The sequence below is a fragment of the Amborella trichopoda genome, chromosome 13 (genome assembly GCF_054954075.1).
Source record: "Amborella trichopoda isolate Santa Cruz 75 chromosome 13, AtrichopodaSantaCruz75HAP2 v2.0, whole genome shotgun sequence".
In the NCBI taxonomy this organism is placed as follows: domain Eukaryota; kingdom Viridiplantae; phylum Streptophyta; class Magnoliopsida; order Amborellales; family Amborellaceae; genus Amborella; species Amborella trichopoda.
Window position 1 is genome coordinate 46,480,581 of NC_142348.1, and position 13,994 is coordinate 46,494,574.

The 13,994-nt window shown below is 36.2% G+C and overlaps 1 protein-coding gene across 1 annotated transcript; it reads left to right on the forward strand.

Annotated features, from left to right (window-relative positions):
• Positions 1-3,417: 3,417 nt before the first annotated feature.
• On the forward strand, positions 3,418-13,285 carry LOC18442679 (serine/threonine-protein kinase SAPK10). Its single transcript, XM_088854829.1, has 10 exons — positions 3,418-3,490; positions 3,914-4,191; positions 6,071-6,145; positions 6,232-6,333; positions 6,653-6,706; positions 6,787-6,879; positions 7,715-7,807; positions 11,092-11,196; positions 11,313-11,411; positions 12,503-13,285. Exons 2-10 carry the CDS (start codon positions 4,015-4,017, stop codon positions 12,797-12,799), a joined length of 1,095 nt encoding a protein of 364 aa, XP_088710955.1. The 5' UTR covers positions 3,418-3,490; positions 3,914-4,014; the 3' UTR covers positions 12,800-13,285.
• Positions 13,286-13,994: the final 709 nt, after the last annotated feature.

The window sequence follows — 13,994 nt, forward strand, 5'->3', positions numbered from 1 at the left end:
GAAGTGCTCTCTTCAATCTTATCGATGAAAAAGAATCAATTTCTCTCTCTAAAAACAACTTTGTTTCTCCCTGTAGCCATGCCGACCTGGCGGAAATATTCCTGGCCCTAACCGGGGCGACCACATGAGATGTGACACTTTGTTGAGGCTTTCTATAACTTTTCCTTAAAAAAGGTAACAACCGAAGCGACGGATCCCGTGACACTATTTTATTTTAATGCTTTTAACACAGGAAATGTCACGCACAATACCTACTTCTCCTCAACCCTAACTTATATATCTCCTTATTTCTTGTAGACATTTCTATTTGGATAATTACTTTCTCTCTCTAAAAAGACAAAATTGCCCTTAGTTACTTTTGAGGGGTCCCAACGCTTACTTGTCAACTCGAACGATCATTTGATTGTTTATTTGTCAAATGTTGTGTGCTCCCACGGGAGCATATCTTGTGTTCACTGATAAAGAGACGGTCGGCGTTTTCCGGGGCGACTTTGGAAAGGGCGCAGTTTCTGCAAGACTTGGGCTTTATGAAAAATATAAAGCCCCCCTTTGAAATCTCATCGGGAAAATATTTTGGACGGAGAAAATCTATGTGATGGCTCTAAAATCAATTTTCACAATTGATTATGAAATTTGTTGTACAAAAATGGTACAAATCTTACAAATTCGTGAACACTTGAAAATGAGCAATCTAGATAATATATATATTATTTTTAGGTCTTGAAATCTTTTTTTTTTTTTACAGCCACAATGGTCAAGATCGAGATGATCGATTGGAAAGTTTTTCGCCTCCAAAACTACATTGTTTTTTGTAAGTTTTGAGGTGAGGCTTTATTTATTTTGATGAGGGTTGACCTATCAAAACACTTTTCTTTTGGAAATGAAGCTTTATCAGCCGAGTGACCAATCTTGAACATGATAAGCAATTTTATGTTATTGGAAAAATAATGTTCTAAGATTGGTTAGAAATGATCTTACTTTTGGATGGCTAGATATCAGTATTTTTTTTTTTAAAAAAGTTGATCTATTTTTAAGTAAAAGTGCTAATATAGTAATTATAAGATTGATTCCAAAATTTTAAATTAGAATAATCATTGTAACGAGGTGTTTTGTTCCTACAAGAATAATACTTCCTAAGGGAGCAAGTATATAGTGTGCTCCTGCAGGAATAGACCAGACGGGTTTTCATTATAAATTTGATTTTTAACAATGTTTGGCTTCTAAGAAATAAGAAGGATTAATAAAAATCCATGGATGTAACGCGAATCTCTCCATGGTATAATAAGAGATATACTCTCAACTTGATTCTATGGATACAATACTCACGACAAGGCATTGAGGAGTCATAATCTAAGGCCTAAATTTATATTGTAAAGGGAAAAAAAAAATGAAAATTTGTAATTTAAAGGGTCTTGTTATTATTTATTGCTTGTGTCTAATTATTGGGACTCGGTAATATCCTACCTCAAGCAAGAACATATGATTATTTAGCCTGAATATATAAAAAGCAAATGTAGGTACGTTCAGACATGGTTGCAAGTAGTGAAAACTTATCGAGTATGTCCTTTTATAAAGTAGATTGGTATAGCCAGGCCCAATTAGTTGAAAAACAAATTTAAGATGACGACGTAAAATGCATTGCACCACTATTTTTTGGTGTTTGGAAGGCCTTCCTTTTCTCTAAGTATGCTAAGAATAGAATATCATATGGTGGGAAATTTTGGAGAATATTTTTGCAAAACCCTTTGACAAAGCACAAAGGGTAAAAATAATAAAGAACATGAACAATAATCCTAGCCTCTCATACCTTTACGTTTTGACCATTAAGCCTAGAGGTTGTGCCCCAAGTGAGGGTCATATTTTTTGGCACTTAATTCAAGGTGGCAATATAGTATATAGCTGTTATTTTCCATACACGTTTAGAAGCTTTTCAGAATTTGAAAATAGTAAGTAGTAAAAAAGGACCCATGTGTAAATAATATAATGTGTTTTTAGAGAAAATCTTTCTTTCTTTAGGAATTGTTTAGTATAAACTATACTTAAAAGGGTGAGCCTGGGAATGCACGCAAATGTTTTATTGAGGTATTTGTCCCCATGAAATATGTGAGGCCACAGCCTAAGTAAAGAATGGGAAAAATATCCTTATTCTATTGTTCTTTGACATAGAACATGCATCAACCCTAAGGCTCACAGCACTTTGGTCTTGGGTTCTAAGCCAAGCTCAATCATCCAAAAATATTTAAAATAAAAAGAAAAAAATTAAATATTTATTACAAATAGTTAGGGTTTTCTATTTATGCTTCTGGATCCTCCCGCCAAGTGCTGGTTCCATAAAGAAAATAAATTATTTGAGTATGGTTCAGAACTGAAGAAAGCCATGTGTCATACCGCACTAATCACGCGAAAAATTTATTAAATTAGTAAGTAATAGGAATTAGAAGGCACCATGACACATAAAATAATAACAATAATAAAGGATACTCTTTTATCGCATATAAAAAATATCCAGTATACCCCTAAAAAAAAAAGGAACAATGCATAAGGATACCTATAGTGACTACAATTGGTGCTACGAAGAAAAATTCATGTTTTGGGGTTTTCAAAAAATAAAAGTATACCATACACGATCGATATATCTTAGTCCCCAATAATGGATGGTGGAGATTAACCATAATTCTAAACTTGCATTATGATGAGAACCATCAATCTCCAATGTTGATTATGAAAACAAAAAGTGGATGTCATTTGTGTACTATGCAGGTGTAAACCGAGGTATTTCCCTTCTCTTAAAAGACAAGTATGTTTTAGCCTGTATTACAGGAAAATGATCCCCATCCAAACTTTGAAAACCAAAAAAACCTAATTTTTTTAAATTTTTTTTCCAACGGTAATGTAAATAAGGAGGGCTCTTTCGAAATATCACGGGAAATCCGCATCCGATTAGACAAAACTTTCTAGCCTCCATACCAAACAGGTACATGCTTGAAACTTCCTAGAAAACTCGAGGTCATAATAGTAATTGTACTCACTGCACGCCTTTATCCTATAATAAACTACGAATAAAAAAGTCTTAAAAAGTCTTTGGGCAAAAGAGCTTCTGACTCTTACCGGCTTTAACCGGTAAAGGCGGTGGAAAAACGCTACGTGGCAGCCCATAGTTCTACATGGCTAACCCAAAGCTTTTAGCCGGTTACCAAACAAAAATAAATAGAAAAGTTCATCGAGTAAATAAAATGTCTATTAAAATTTCGAGTCGCCAGATCAGAAATATCTCCCCTCTCTCTCTCTCTCTCTCTCTCTCTCTAAAAGGGTTTCTCTCTCTTCTCGCCCCGTGCCCTTTCTCTCTCTTTCCCCTTTCTCTCTCTAAAAGTTTTTCTCACTCTAAAACAGTTCACGAGAAGAAGCCTTCTTTCTGGTGAACCTCTCGTGTGGCGAATTATCCACTCTAAATTCGAGGAAAGAGAAAAAAAATGTATTTTTGCTTGCACAGGTGAGTGTTTAGATCATTGATCACCCCTCGCTTCTTCAATTCTGTTATTTTTATTTTTTATTTTTTTGAGTGTTTTGGTGTTTTATTTGGGTTGAGATTGGTCAAGAACCTTGGAGAAGAGCAAAGATGTTTTTCAGGTTTTGTTTTCTTTGAATTAATGAGTGTCTCGGATTCTAGATCACCTCTGACTTGCTAAATTTTAAATTTTGTTATTTTTGGGGAGTTTTGGTTTTCGGTTTTTTGAGGGGAGATTGTTTGAGATAGAGTTTTGGGGATGATTTGGTTGTAAATGCAATGGAATTATAAAAACTAGTCAGGTTTTCAGCTTGCTGATTAAATTCTATCTTTTTTTGAAAATTTTTTTAGAGAGCTATATTTCCTGATGAATTTTTCATTTTATTTTTATTTTTTTTTCGGATGTAGGTTTTTCTGGATAGTGTTTCCAGTGATTACCTGTTCCAGAAAGTGAGCTTGATCGTAATCAGAGGATTTTTTTGGCTTCTAAGTTTGATATTTTCGGAGCCATGGATCGGACTGCTCTCACAGTTGGGCCAGGCATGGACATGCCTATAATGCACGATAGTGATCGTTATGAGCTCGTAAAGGACATAGGCTCTGGTAATTTTGGGGTTGCCAGGTTGATGAGAGACAAGCAAACCAAGGAGCTAGTTGCTGTTAAATATATAGAGAGAGGCGAGAAGGTTTGTTGTTTAAATTTTCATTTTTGGGTAGTTTCTTTCTTTTTTCTGGGTAAGTTGGTTTTTAATGGATTTTTTGTGGGCGGTTCGTTTTCACTTTTCCTGTTAAAAAATGTAATTTGGTAGCTGTGTGATATGTTGTATTGATTTAATCACTTCGTGGTCTGTTGTTGTTGTTGTTGTTGTTCTTATTATTATTGTTATTATTGATAGTTAATCTGGTTTCTATATTTGAACTCATTAATCATATAGTGTGTGTGAAGGCTTGTAGTTAGCTTCTCATTTATTTTTGTTGGGAATAGTGTTTGTTTTTGGTATTAATAGTTTCTTTTCTTTTGATTGGTTGACCTAATCTTGTAACATGTTTATCAATTTGTTCATTTATTGTGGAGTCAATTTATTTTTTCTTTTTCCTTCTAATTCTTCTGTATAATATAATTTCACACTATTTTAGATTTCTTCGATGAGGTTTATGAACTTAGTCGCTTGTTATTTTATGAGAAAATTGGTCAATTATTGACTTTCTTTTTTTTCTACTTTTCTTTTATTTCCTTTTTTCTTTTCTTTTTGACTGTTTTGTTTGATGTGTTTGAATTGTTATTTTGCCTGTAATTTGAACTGAATTGATATGCAAAGGTGGGTTAATTAGAGCTTTTCTGCATGACAAAAATACATTGGTATTTTTGGTTGCATTTTTGGGAAATAATGGAGTTGCATGCGGCATGTAAAGTTTGAGAAATTGATGGAATTGTTTGGATTTTGTGAAAAGGATCATCCATTAAGTAGCTTCTTTATTTGTCATAAATTGAGCACATTAAAATGCCTGTTTGATGTCCCAAGAACATAAACTTGTTTTTCTATTTATCAACAAGATGAATAAGTTTCTTATTTCTTTATATAAACAAATCTTATCTTTTTGTTTATCACATACAGCCAATATGTGGGTGATTACAATTTTCATTGCAATTCTTAATATGTTGTTAAGGAAGCTGAATATTTTGATTTTTCTCTGTCCCCCAGTCTCTCTTGATTATGCCATTGTTTGTTGTGCTGAATTGGGTTGATATGTATAGCTAAATGAACTCTATAGAAGTGTAGAGGACAATGATATATTTCGGGTCCGTGAAAGTTGCTGCTTGATCTTCTCTTGCTTTTGAAACTGATATAATATAGTTAATATATGTCATAAGCAGATCCCAAGGGACCTTTTTGGTGAGGGTGAGTAGAATATTTTTTTTGTCTATGTACTTTCTATTTTTGTTGTAAACTTCTTTGTATTCATAATTAAGTTCATGATAATTTTATCATTAATAGGTTGGATGGGCTCTTTTACTGTTATATTACAATATAGTTTAAAAATATGCTGGTGTTGAATCTATTGATTTCTTCTAATGGCATATTGTTGGGAGAACCGACTGTGATATAGATCTATTGACGCTTAGAAAACTTCAGGAGCATATGTACAGGGTTCTAGCCAACAATTCGTTGTAGTGCTTAAAATTACTGTCATGCATGCCTTCTAGCCAACACTTTATTGTACTCTGTTTTCAAGAAAGTTGTTTGGCAATATTGCTGATCTTTGTTTCTTCAACGACCTTGGCTTATTAAACATATTTATTTTGGACATAGTTGTTGAATAGGTGTTTATCATTGTTGCAGCAATGACGGGATTCTAATGCCGTGTTAATTTAACATGGATTGACTTTTTTTGTTTAATATTTTAAAGTCAAAGTTGGGTGAAGGTGGGTGGGGATGAAACAATGTGAAAAATTGTGTTTGATCCTGACTTAGCATGGCTGCAAGAATTCACATGTCTAGAGAGACTGTCACTTTGACATCAAGCTTGGGGACTGGCCACTTAATACATTTCTGTGTGTAACAGATAGATGAGAACGTTCAGAGGGAGATTATCAATCACAGGTCACTGAGGCACCCCAACATTGTTAGGTTTAAAGAGGTTCGTTACACTAGGCGTTATTCTGTACAAAATGCATTCATTTGGGGTTTGAAAATCATGTTGTTCTTTTCTGGATCTTTCTCCAGGTGATATTAACTCCTACACACTTGGCCATTGTGATGGAATATGCATCTGGGGGGGAGCTGTTTGAACGCATATGTAATGCAGGACGCTTCAGTGAGGATGAGGTTTTTTAACCTGCTACTCTTTCTGTCATATTGTTCGCATGTATTTGCTCATTGTTTAATGCTCTTTGCTTATCAGAAAGATAGGGAAAAACCTACTATAACCTATGGACTATGGATTACAGCAGTCCCAATGGCCATCCGCTGTCGATTTGTGGATGGCTGAGAAAATTGTAGTGGGGCCCTGCAAACCATGCACCCAAGCATGATCGGGAATGGAGAATAGATGCTCCTTTGGAGTACCATGGGCCATACTCCATTAGAGCAGGACACTCTTTCCCAAAATGAAATGAAGGACTTATATTATGCTTTTTCTATGCAGGCACGTTTCTTCTTCCAGCAGCTTATATCAGGCGTCAGCTATTGCCATTCAATGGTACTTAAATTTAGTAGGTTATTTCCTTTATCTTTGTCTTCGATACGTGTATGGACAAATGATGTTTCTGTACCTTGAAGCAAGTTTGTCACCGTGATCTAAAATTGGAGAACACACTCTTGGATGGAAGTCCTGCCCCTCGTCTAAAAATATGCGACTTCGGATATTCAAAGGTAATATTGACTTCAATATTCAAAGGTAACATCTGGTTGTTTATCTTCGTTGCAAGCATTAATGCTACTTTTTAATAATTGTGAGTGTTGTGACCGATGTTTTAAATGACTAGACTGTTCATTGAACTGGTGAGGAAGCCAGTCCAGTTCAACCGGTCACACCAGCCTTGTCAATATAAAAAGTAAAGAAGAACATCGATAAGAAAAGAAAATTGTAAAATTTAAAATTAAAAAAAAAAGTGTCATGTTCATCCAGTCACTGTTTCTTACTGGTACTCATTCTTTTTATAGGTTTTTGGGTTATAAGATGGACCCAACTGATTTTTGCCTGATTCCTGGTCCAACTTGCTAGTTCGGTGTGATCATTTGACAGTCCTGTCTAGCACCATATTTATCTTTTCAATTCTATAACAATGGGATGCATTCAGTAACATGCGATGAGTACCATCGTATTGGACCAGAGGTTCTGGATCAGAATTAATTGGTCAATGACACGCATGCGTGATGAACATTGTGAGTCTGAAGTTTACAGAGACTTTCAAACTAGCTAATCTATAGTTGCTTGGGCAATTAGTTGAGGATGATGCTTCTTTCCAACAATAAATGCGTTGAACTTTGTTACGTGGTCTTGTTCTCTCTCTTTGATGAACTGTTGATAATACCACTTGGGGGCCATCTGCTAGAGTTATGATGTTCTTACCTTATGGTATGGTCTTGGATAATAATGAGGTCTCGACTTAAATACTGTTTTATGGATCTCTACTATGTTATGATCAGTTTCTCTTTTAGATAATGTTAATTTCTGGCAGTAGTGATTTTCGTTTTTTTTTCCCAGTCATCAGTATTGCATTCACAACCAAAATCAACAGTTGGAACTCCTGCATACATTGCTCCAGAAGTTCTGCTCAAGAAGGAATATGATGGCAAGGTATGCTTAATTGAAATCAAGTTTTTTGTTGGTTTTTATGACTACTGTTTGCTGAGGTATAGGTAACTAGATCTTATTGACTAGCCTTTTAATAAGAGTTAAGTACACATTTTCATTGTGGTCTTACTGCCATGGTCTTACAATGTGTTACTTTATTAACCCCTGGCTAGAACTCTTCTTATTTTTCAGTTTATTTCCTTTTAGTATTCTTTATGCATATATGTATTGTTCGGATATCTCTTTGCCCATTGGGTTACATTCGATGCACTGTATGTAATGTATATATGCATGTCCAAGTTACGTAGCTTTACCCAAATGAAATTGTTTTGTAATGTACAATGAACGTTACTTGCCTTATATCTAATGTGTATAACTTGCGTCCTGCATTAGAAAGAATGATCAACTCTAGGAACAAATTTGTGCTTGATAAAGAGACCGAGGTTGTGTCTAATCGGTTTCTGCTTATGGGAGGACGTATATGGAAAAAATTTGCAAATTTTGTGTTTTCTTTCTGTTTTCCCCAAGACTTAGATGATCCTCTTCTTCGTTCTTGCACAATCCTGTCTCCGTTGATTTGAGATGTTTGCATGTTATATCCTAATCCTCCAAACTTATGCTACTTATTGGAAGGCTTTATTGTAATCAGTTGGACACTTTCATTTTAGGGATTTTAGATCAGGAGAATACTTCTCTTTACCACCTCTAGTTTTGTTTTTTTCTGGAAGTAACTTCGGAAGTATTTTCACCTCACCTAGTTACATTCCCTCTTTGTGGGGAGCAGTTTCATTTTTTGATGTGGATCATTGATGAATAGTTTGAATCAGACATCTGTTCAGGGCTCCAAATATCTTCTTTGACTCACTAACTAGAATCACCTGTTTGATTATGTAAAAGGGGTCCAAAGTTTTCACTGCTTATTCTTCAGAATAGTTGAGACACTCTTGGACTCTTGGAGTTCACTGCATGAGGCTCTGAATTTTCAGACAGTGGTTTATGTTTATTCTTTCTATTTCAAACGGATAGTTGTTTAATATAAGGGCGGTGTTAAATGTTAAGTAGAATAGCACATGCAAGCTAAAACAAATAACCTAGAAAAGAAAAGGTCATTGGAGCATAATTGTGGTTCGTATATTTTGTGGAGTTCACTCTGTCCTCTTCAAGGGAGAGTGTTTGTGTAGACATTGTCTTCTTGAACCACATGGGAGAAAGATAGAGATATCCCTTCACTCTTGAAAAAATCCTCTCCCTGATATTAGCTGATTCTGGTTGCTTTCACAATGAGTGGACCAGTGTCCCTTTAGCACTGATTCCCCTTCAACAATGGGAGGACAAGTGAGAAGTGAAAACTTTAGTGTTCCTAATAAGAGCTGATATACGCTTTCTGTGGTTTGGAATAGTGTGTCTGATGTGATATACTAAGCTTTTGGATGATGACTACTTTTAGTTGAAGACACAATAATTTGTCCATATCGTTTGGTAGAAGTCACAACAATTTGTCTCTATTCATACTTGTTTGGAAATCCTTTACAGAACTAATGAACTATACCGATGAAGTGTGTGTGTGTGTGAGAGAGATGTGTGTGTGTGTGTGTGTGAGTGAGTGAGTGAGTGAGTGAGGGAGGGAGGGAGGGAGGGAGGGAGTCCTTTCTCTTATTTTTGGGTTTTAAGTTCATGGTCTGGGTGAAACCTAAGCGACATTGAAAAGACCCAACTTTCCAGCCATTCTGGGCAGAAAATGAACCCAAGAAAAATATGGGCAGAAAATGAACCCAAGAAAAATACGTCAAGAAAGAGAACAGGGTCAGTGCTGGCCTGTTCAACTTGGATTGGTTGAAGCGGCCAGTCCACCAGACAAGTCATTCTGGTTTTTGGACCACACTGGTCCAGGACTTCTTACCCGATCCCAGTGGGAACTAGTTCCTAGTCTGACCAGCTGGTCTGGTCTGGTTCGAGTTCTCAGTCTGACTGGCTGGTCTGATCCGGTTCTGATAACAAGATACCTATTGGTGGTTTAGCCCTAACAACTCTACTATTAGTCTTGGGCTTTCTGCTATGTCTTCCATTTGGGTTCAGGTTGTGTTCTGTGGATTTGGAAAGCTCTGTGATTACACTTATGACCCACATGACCATGGAGTACCTGGAACAATCTCAAGTCCTGAGCAGTTTTTTATGAGTAACCTTGCATTGATAGGAATGCAGTATAGTTGTACTTGAAATGGGGGATACCATTGGGATCTCAAGTCATAATTGTTTTGGTAGAGCTATTCTTGAGAAAGTCCTTGATTTTTCCTTTCATATGGGCCGAGAAGTAGAACATTAGACGCATGTGAGGAACAAAGGGTGGACTGATTTCTCTTTTCAGTATTTTTGGTCGGTTGTGTGATCCTTGGATTTTGGAAATTAGTTTCAACCTATGTTTTTTTGTTTTCCCTGGGGTAACCTTGATGGATTGAATTGCATATGGAAAATGCTGGTTGACTCCTTTGAGGTTTTGGAAGTGAATACCCCTTCTGCTGTTCTTCCTCTCAGTGTTGCTGATGCTTTATGGAAGGAAAATAATTTTGGTGCTTCTCACATGGATATAATGTTGATAAGTTGCAGTAACAACTGGTTTTGAGGTAATTAGATACATCAAATTTTGAAAATCATAAATTCTAGAGCACCAAGCTGGAGAGAGAATTATTTAAATGCTGTCTGCTTTCTTTTGATAATGCGTATGCTTTTTAGAAAATCTCATAATTGGCACAAAATGACCACACTCTATGCTTTGTATGTATTATGACAGCCTTTTCCATGTTCTGTATGGCCTGTGTTGTCATTTGTACGCATGAAGTTGTTCAATCCATTGTTCAATCCATCTGGCTTGTGTGAGCAAATGAATTCAAATTCATCATTTTAGATTGGATCACATAGCAGATGGTTTCAAATTCATCATTTTAGACTGGATCACGGAATTTATGAATGTATCCAACCTAAATATATGATGTGACAGTTTGGTAGTCGGGAGAAAAAACACTTTTGAACATCAACTTTGGAATTGCCAAAATGTGATGACTATGGTAGTAACAGGTGTCTTACAGGATTATTCAAGAAATTCCAGAAATTCTTTAGGATTCAGTGTCATATATAATTGCCCATGTTCTTAATGCGGGACATCCAAAGTGGGAACTGTTTGCTAGTCTTTTGACCAGGATAGATTTTATGCTTCTCCTATACGTATACATCGGGAAATTACAATGTCTGTAGTTGTAAGCTTCTTAAGTGGTCCTCTCTTTGGAATGCAGATTGCAGATGTGTGGTCTTGTGGTGTAACCTTGTATGTCATGCTGGTGGGTGCGTACCCGTTTGAGGATCCAGAGGAGCCCAAGAATTTCAGGAAAACCATACAGGTTGTTATACACATAAAATTTGAATGAGTACTTAACCACGGTGCATCCATCATGTATCATCAAGTTCATTTTCTGTTTTTGTTTTTTTTTCCTTTTTTTTTTGTTTGTTTCTGCAGCGAATCTTGAATGTACAGTACTCTATCCCTGATTATGTGCACATATCCCAAGAGTGTCAACAGCTCATCTCAAGGATTTTTGTCGCCAACCCAGCAATGGTAAGTAACCCTGTCCGCCCCCTTGCGTGGCACAACACAGACTAGAAAAAATGCTCTGAAGCCACTTTTTCTAGCTTGGGTATTTTATCTCATCAACTGCCTCTGCTTCACTGTGGTACTCACCAAATCATAAAGCTGTAAATTCCAGTACCCAGTCAAAAAGTTTATGGTTTTTGATAGGAGGCCGGAACTTGAGTTTTGCATTTGACCTAATGTTGGAATATGCATTTGGAAAGTATTGTAATAAAGAAGAAAAACGAAAGTATGCCATGCACAAACTCTTTGTTTTATGGTAAGCAGCTGGATTATCCACCTTCAATTCTCAACAGCAAATGAATGAGATTGACGGTACCATCTGATGACATGCATTCACACTGCTATGGTTAATCTCCAATGACTTTCATTGAGAATGGTTGGTAGATAGCCTAGGACTCAGTCTCATATACCATTACCAGCTGTTCATGGTATACTTCCACAAAAGGAAAATCCATCCACTAAATTGGTTGTAAAGTATGCGTGTTGGTATTATTGCTAATCAAAATTGCAGAGGTTCTAGTCCATTACTCTCTCTGATTCAGTTTCTTGACATAATGGAAGAAGGTAACAATCTCATTTTATTTCAGTCGTACAATTGTTCATTATAAAAAAAAAAAAAATTTATGTATTTAAGTTCAGTGGGAGAAAAATAAAATTTTGGAGATCTTCCCTACAGAATAAGAAACAGCGAAGACATACCAAAATCCACTTTCCTAGTCCCGTAAGCTCGTCATCTTCAAAGGCAATGATAGAAGGTGACATAGAGCATGGGTCCTCCAGGACCATACACGATCCAAATGTTGGGTCGTACTCTCTCCATTGTCTATTGCATTTATACATACTAGTGTTATCAAATTAGACCTGTCACCGAACCTGTGACGGTTCTGGTCCTTTGAAATCTAGTTTTGACTGCGCTCAAACCTGTTGGATTTCACTTTAAAAAAGTAAATGCACTATGATTTTCTGCAGTCTCTTGTATTATTAGACTTTCTTTCCCCCGGAAGAAAGGATGGAACCCAAACAAGGAGTCTATATTTCTGTTTTTTCTTTTACAGAGGATAACGATACCTGAGATTCAAAACCACGAGTGGTTCTTAAAGAACCTTCCTGGCGACCTCATGAATGATCATACCATGAATAATCAGTTTGAGGAACCAGACCAACCCATGCAAAGTGCAGATGAAATTATGCAGATCATAGCAGAAGCCACCATACCCGCAGCTGGTACCCGTGGCCTTGGCCATTATCTCACAGGAAGCCTGGACATGGATGATGATGATGACATGGAAGACCTAGAAACGGATCCCGATCTTGACGTTGATAGTAGTGGTGAGATCGTCTATGCAATGTAAGCTTAAATTAAAGAGTTTCTCCACTCTCTTCTTTCTAAGCTAGGGTTTCATGTCTTTGGAAGCCACGGATCATACATGGAGTTAGGTGACATTAGCTTTTGGGACATGGTTTAGGTGAGTGCAACCATTGCTCTTGCTGTGATGTAATATTAGCCTAGTTTGGAGGTGGGGTTGAGTGAGAAGCGGGTAGTCTTGGTGCTGCTGGTTAACTGCTTTGAGAGAGAGAGAGAGAGAGAGAGAGAGAGGAATGGTCTCCCTGTCCTTCGTTCCAGGAATGTATGTTAAATGTCACAGCTCATTGTACTTTATACAAGGTGGGGTGGGGAACTCTGGACATGGATGAAACTCTCTTTCTCTCTCTCTCTCTAGTGTTCTAGTTCTGTTTCAAGGGATTTGTACTGTTACAACAGTTTCTCTTATAGTTTGACGGTGGGATGCTACAATGATTTAAGGTTGGGCTAAGAATTGCTGTTTATTGCCACACAAGGATTATAGTGTCTCTCTTTTGAATCTCTCTATTTAGTGCCACACCACTCACAGAACTGGTGCTCCAGTATCTCATACAATTTGTTAATGAAATCGTGCACGACTTAATGGTCTGGTTGGTTCTTATTAATTTGACCATGTTTCGACAAACATGCTCGACAGTGGGTTCCTTGGATCAATTTTCCTTTGGAAGTGCTTCCGTTATTCAAAATTTGTAGTACTTTCTTGGGGGTTGTCAGTTTTCAGGTGTGAAGAGTGTCAGGTTTCTTTGAAAAAACTGTTTCCATTAATTATAGGAAAAGCTTTTTATGTTTTCTTTATAATATAGAAGTTCAATCGTCCTCTTTATTCAAATAGTCTATTTTTTAATGAAGGGTTAAGATTGCTCGAATCACAATGTGACATCTTTTTACTATTTGTTTATTTATTTTTTCTATAAACTATTTTGACATTAAATTTTGAACGTCCATTCTTCTATTAAAATCGTGTCAATAAAAAATATAAAAAAATATTTTCAATAAAATAAAATCAACAAAATACCCCTGAAGGTTTTAAGGGGTATTTTGGTCATTATTTTTATCAAAAAATTATTGTTAATATTTTTTTATAGGTGTGCCCCAATGAGAAGATGGTACGTATCAAATTTTATATTCAGAAAATTTGTATTAAAAAAATTAAAAATAAAATACTTTGAGATGTTGGATCTAAG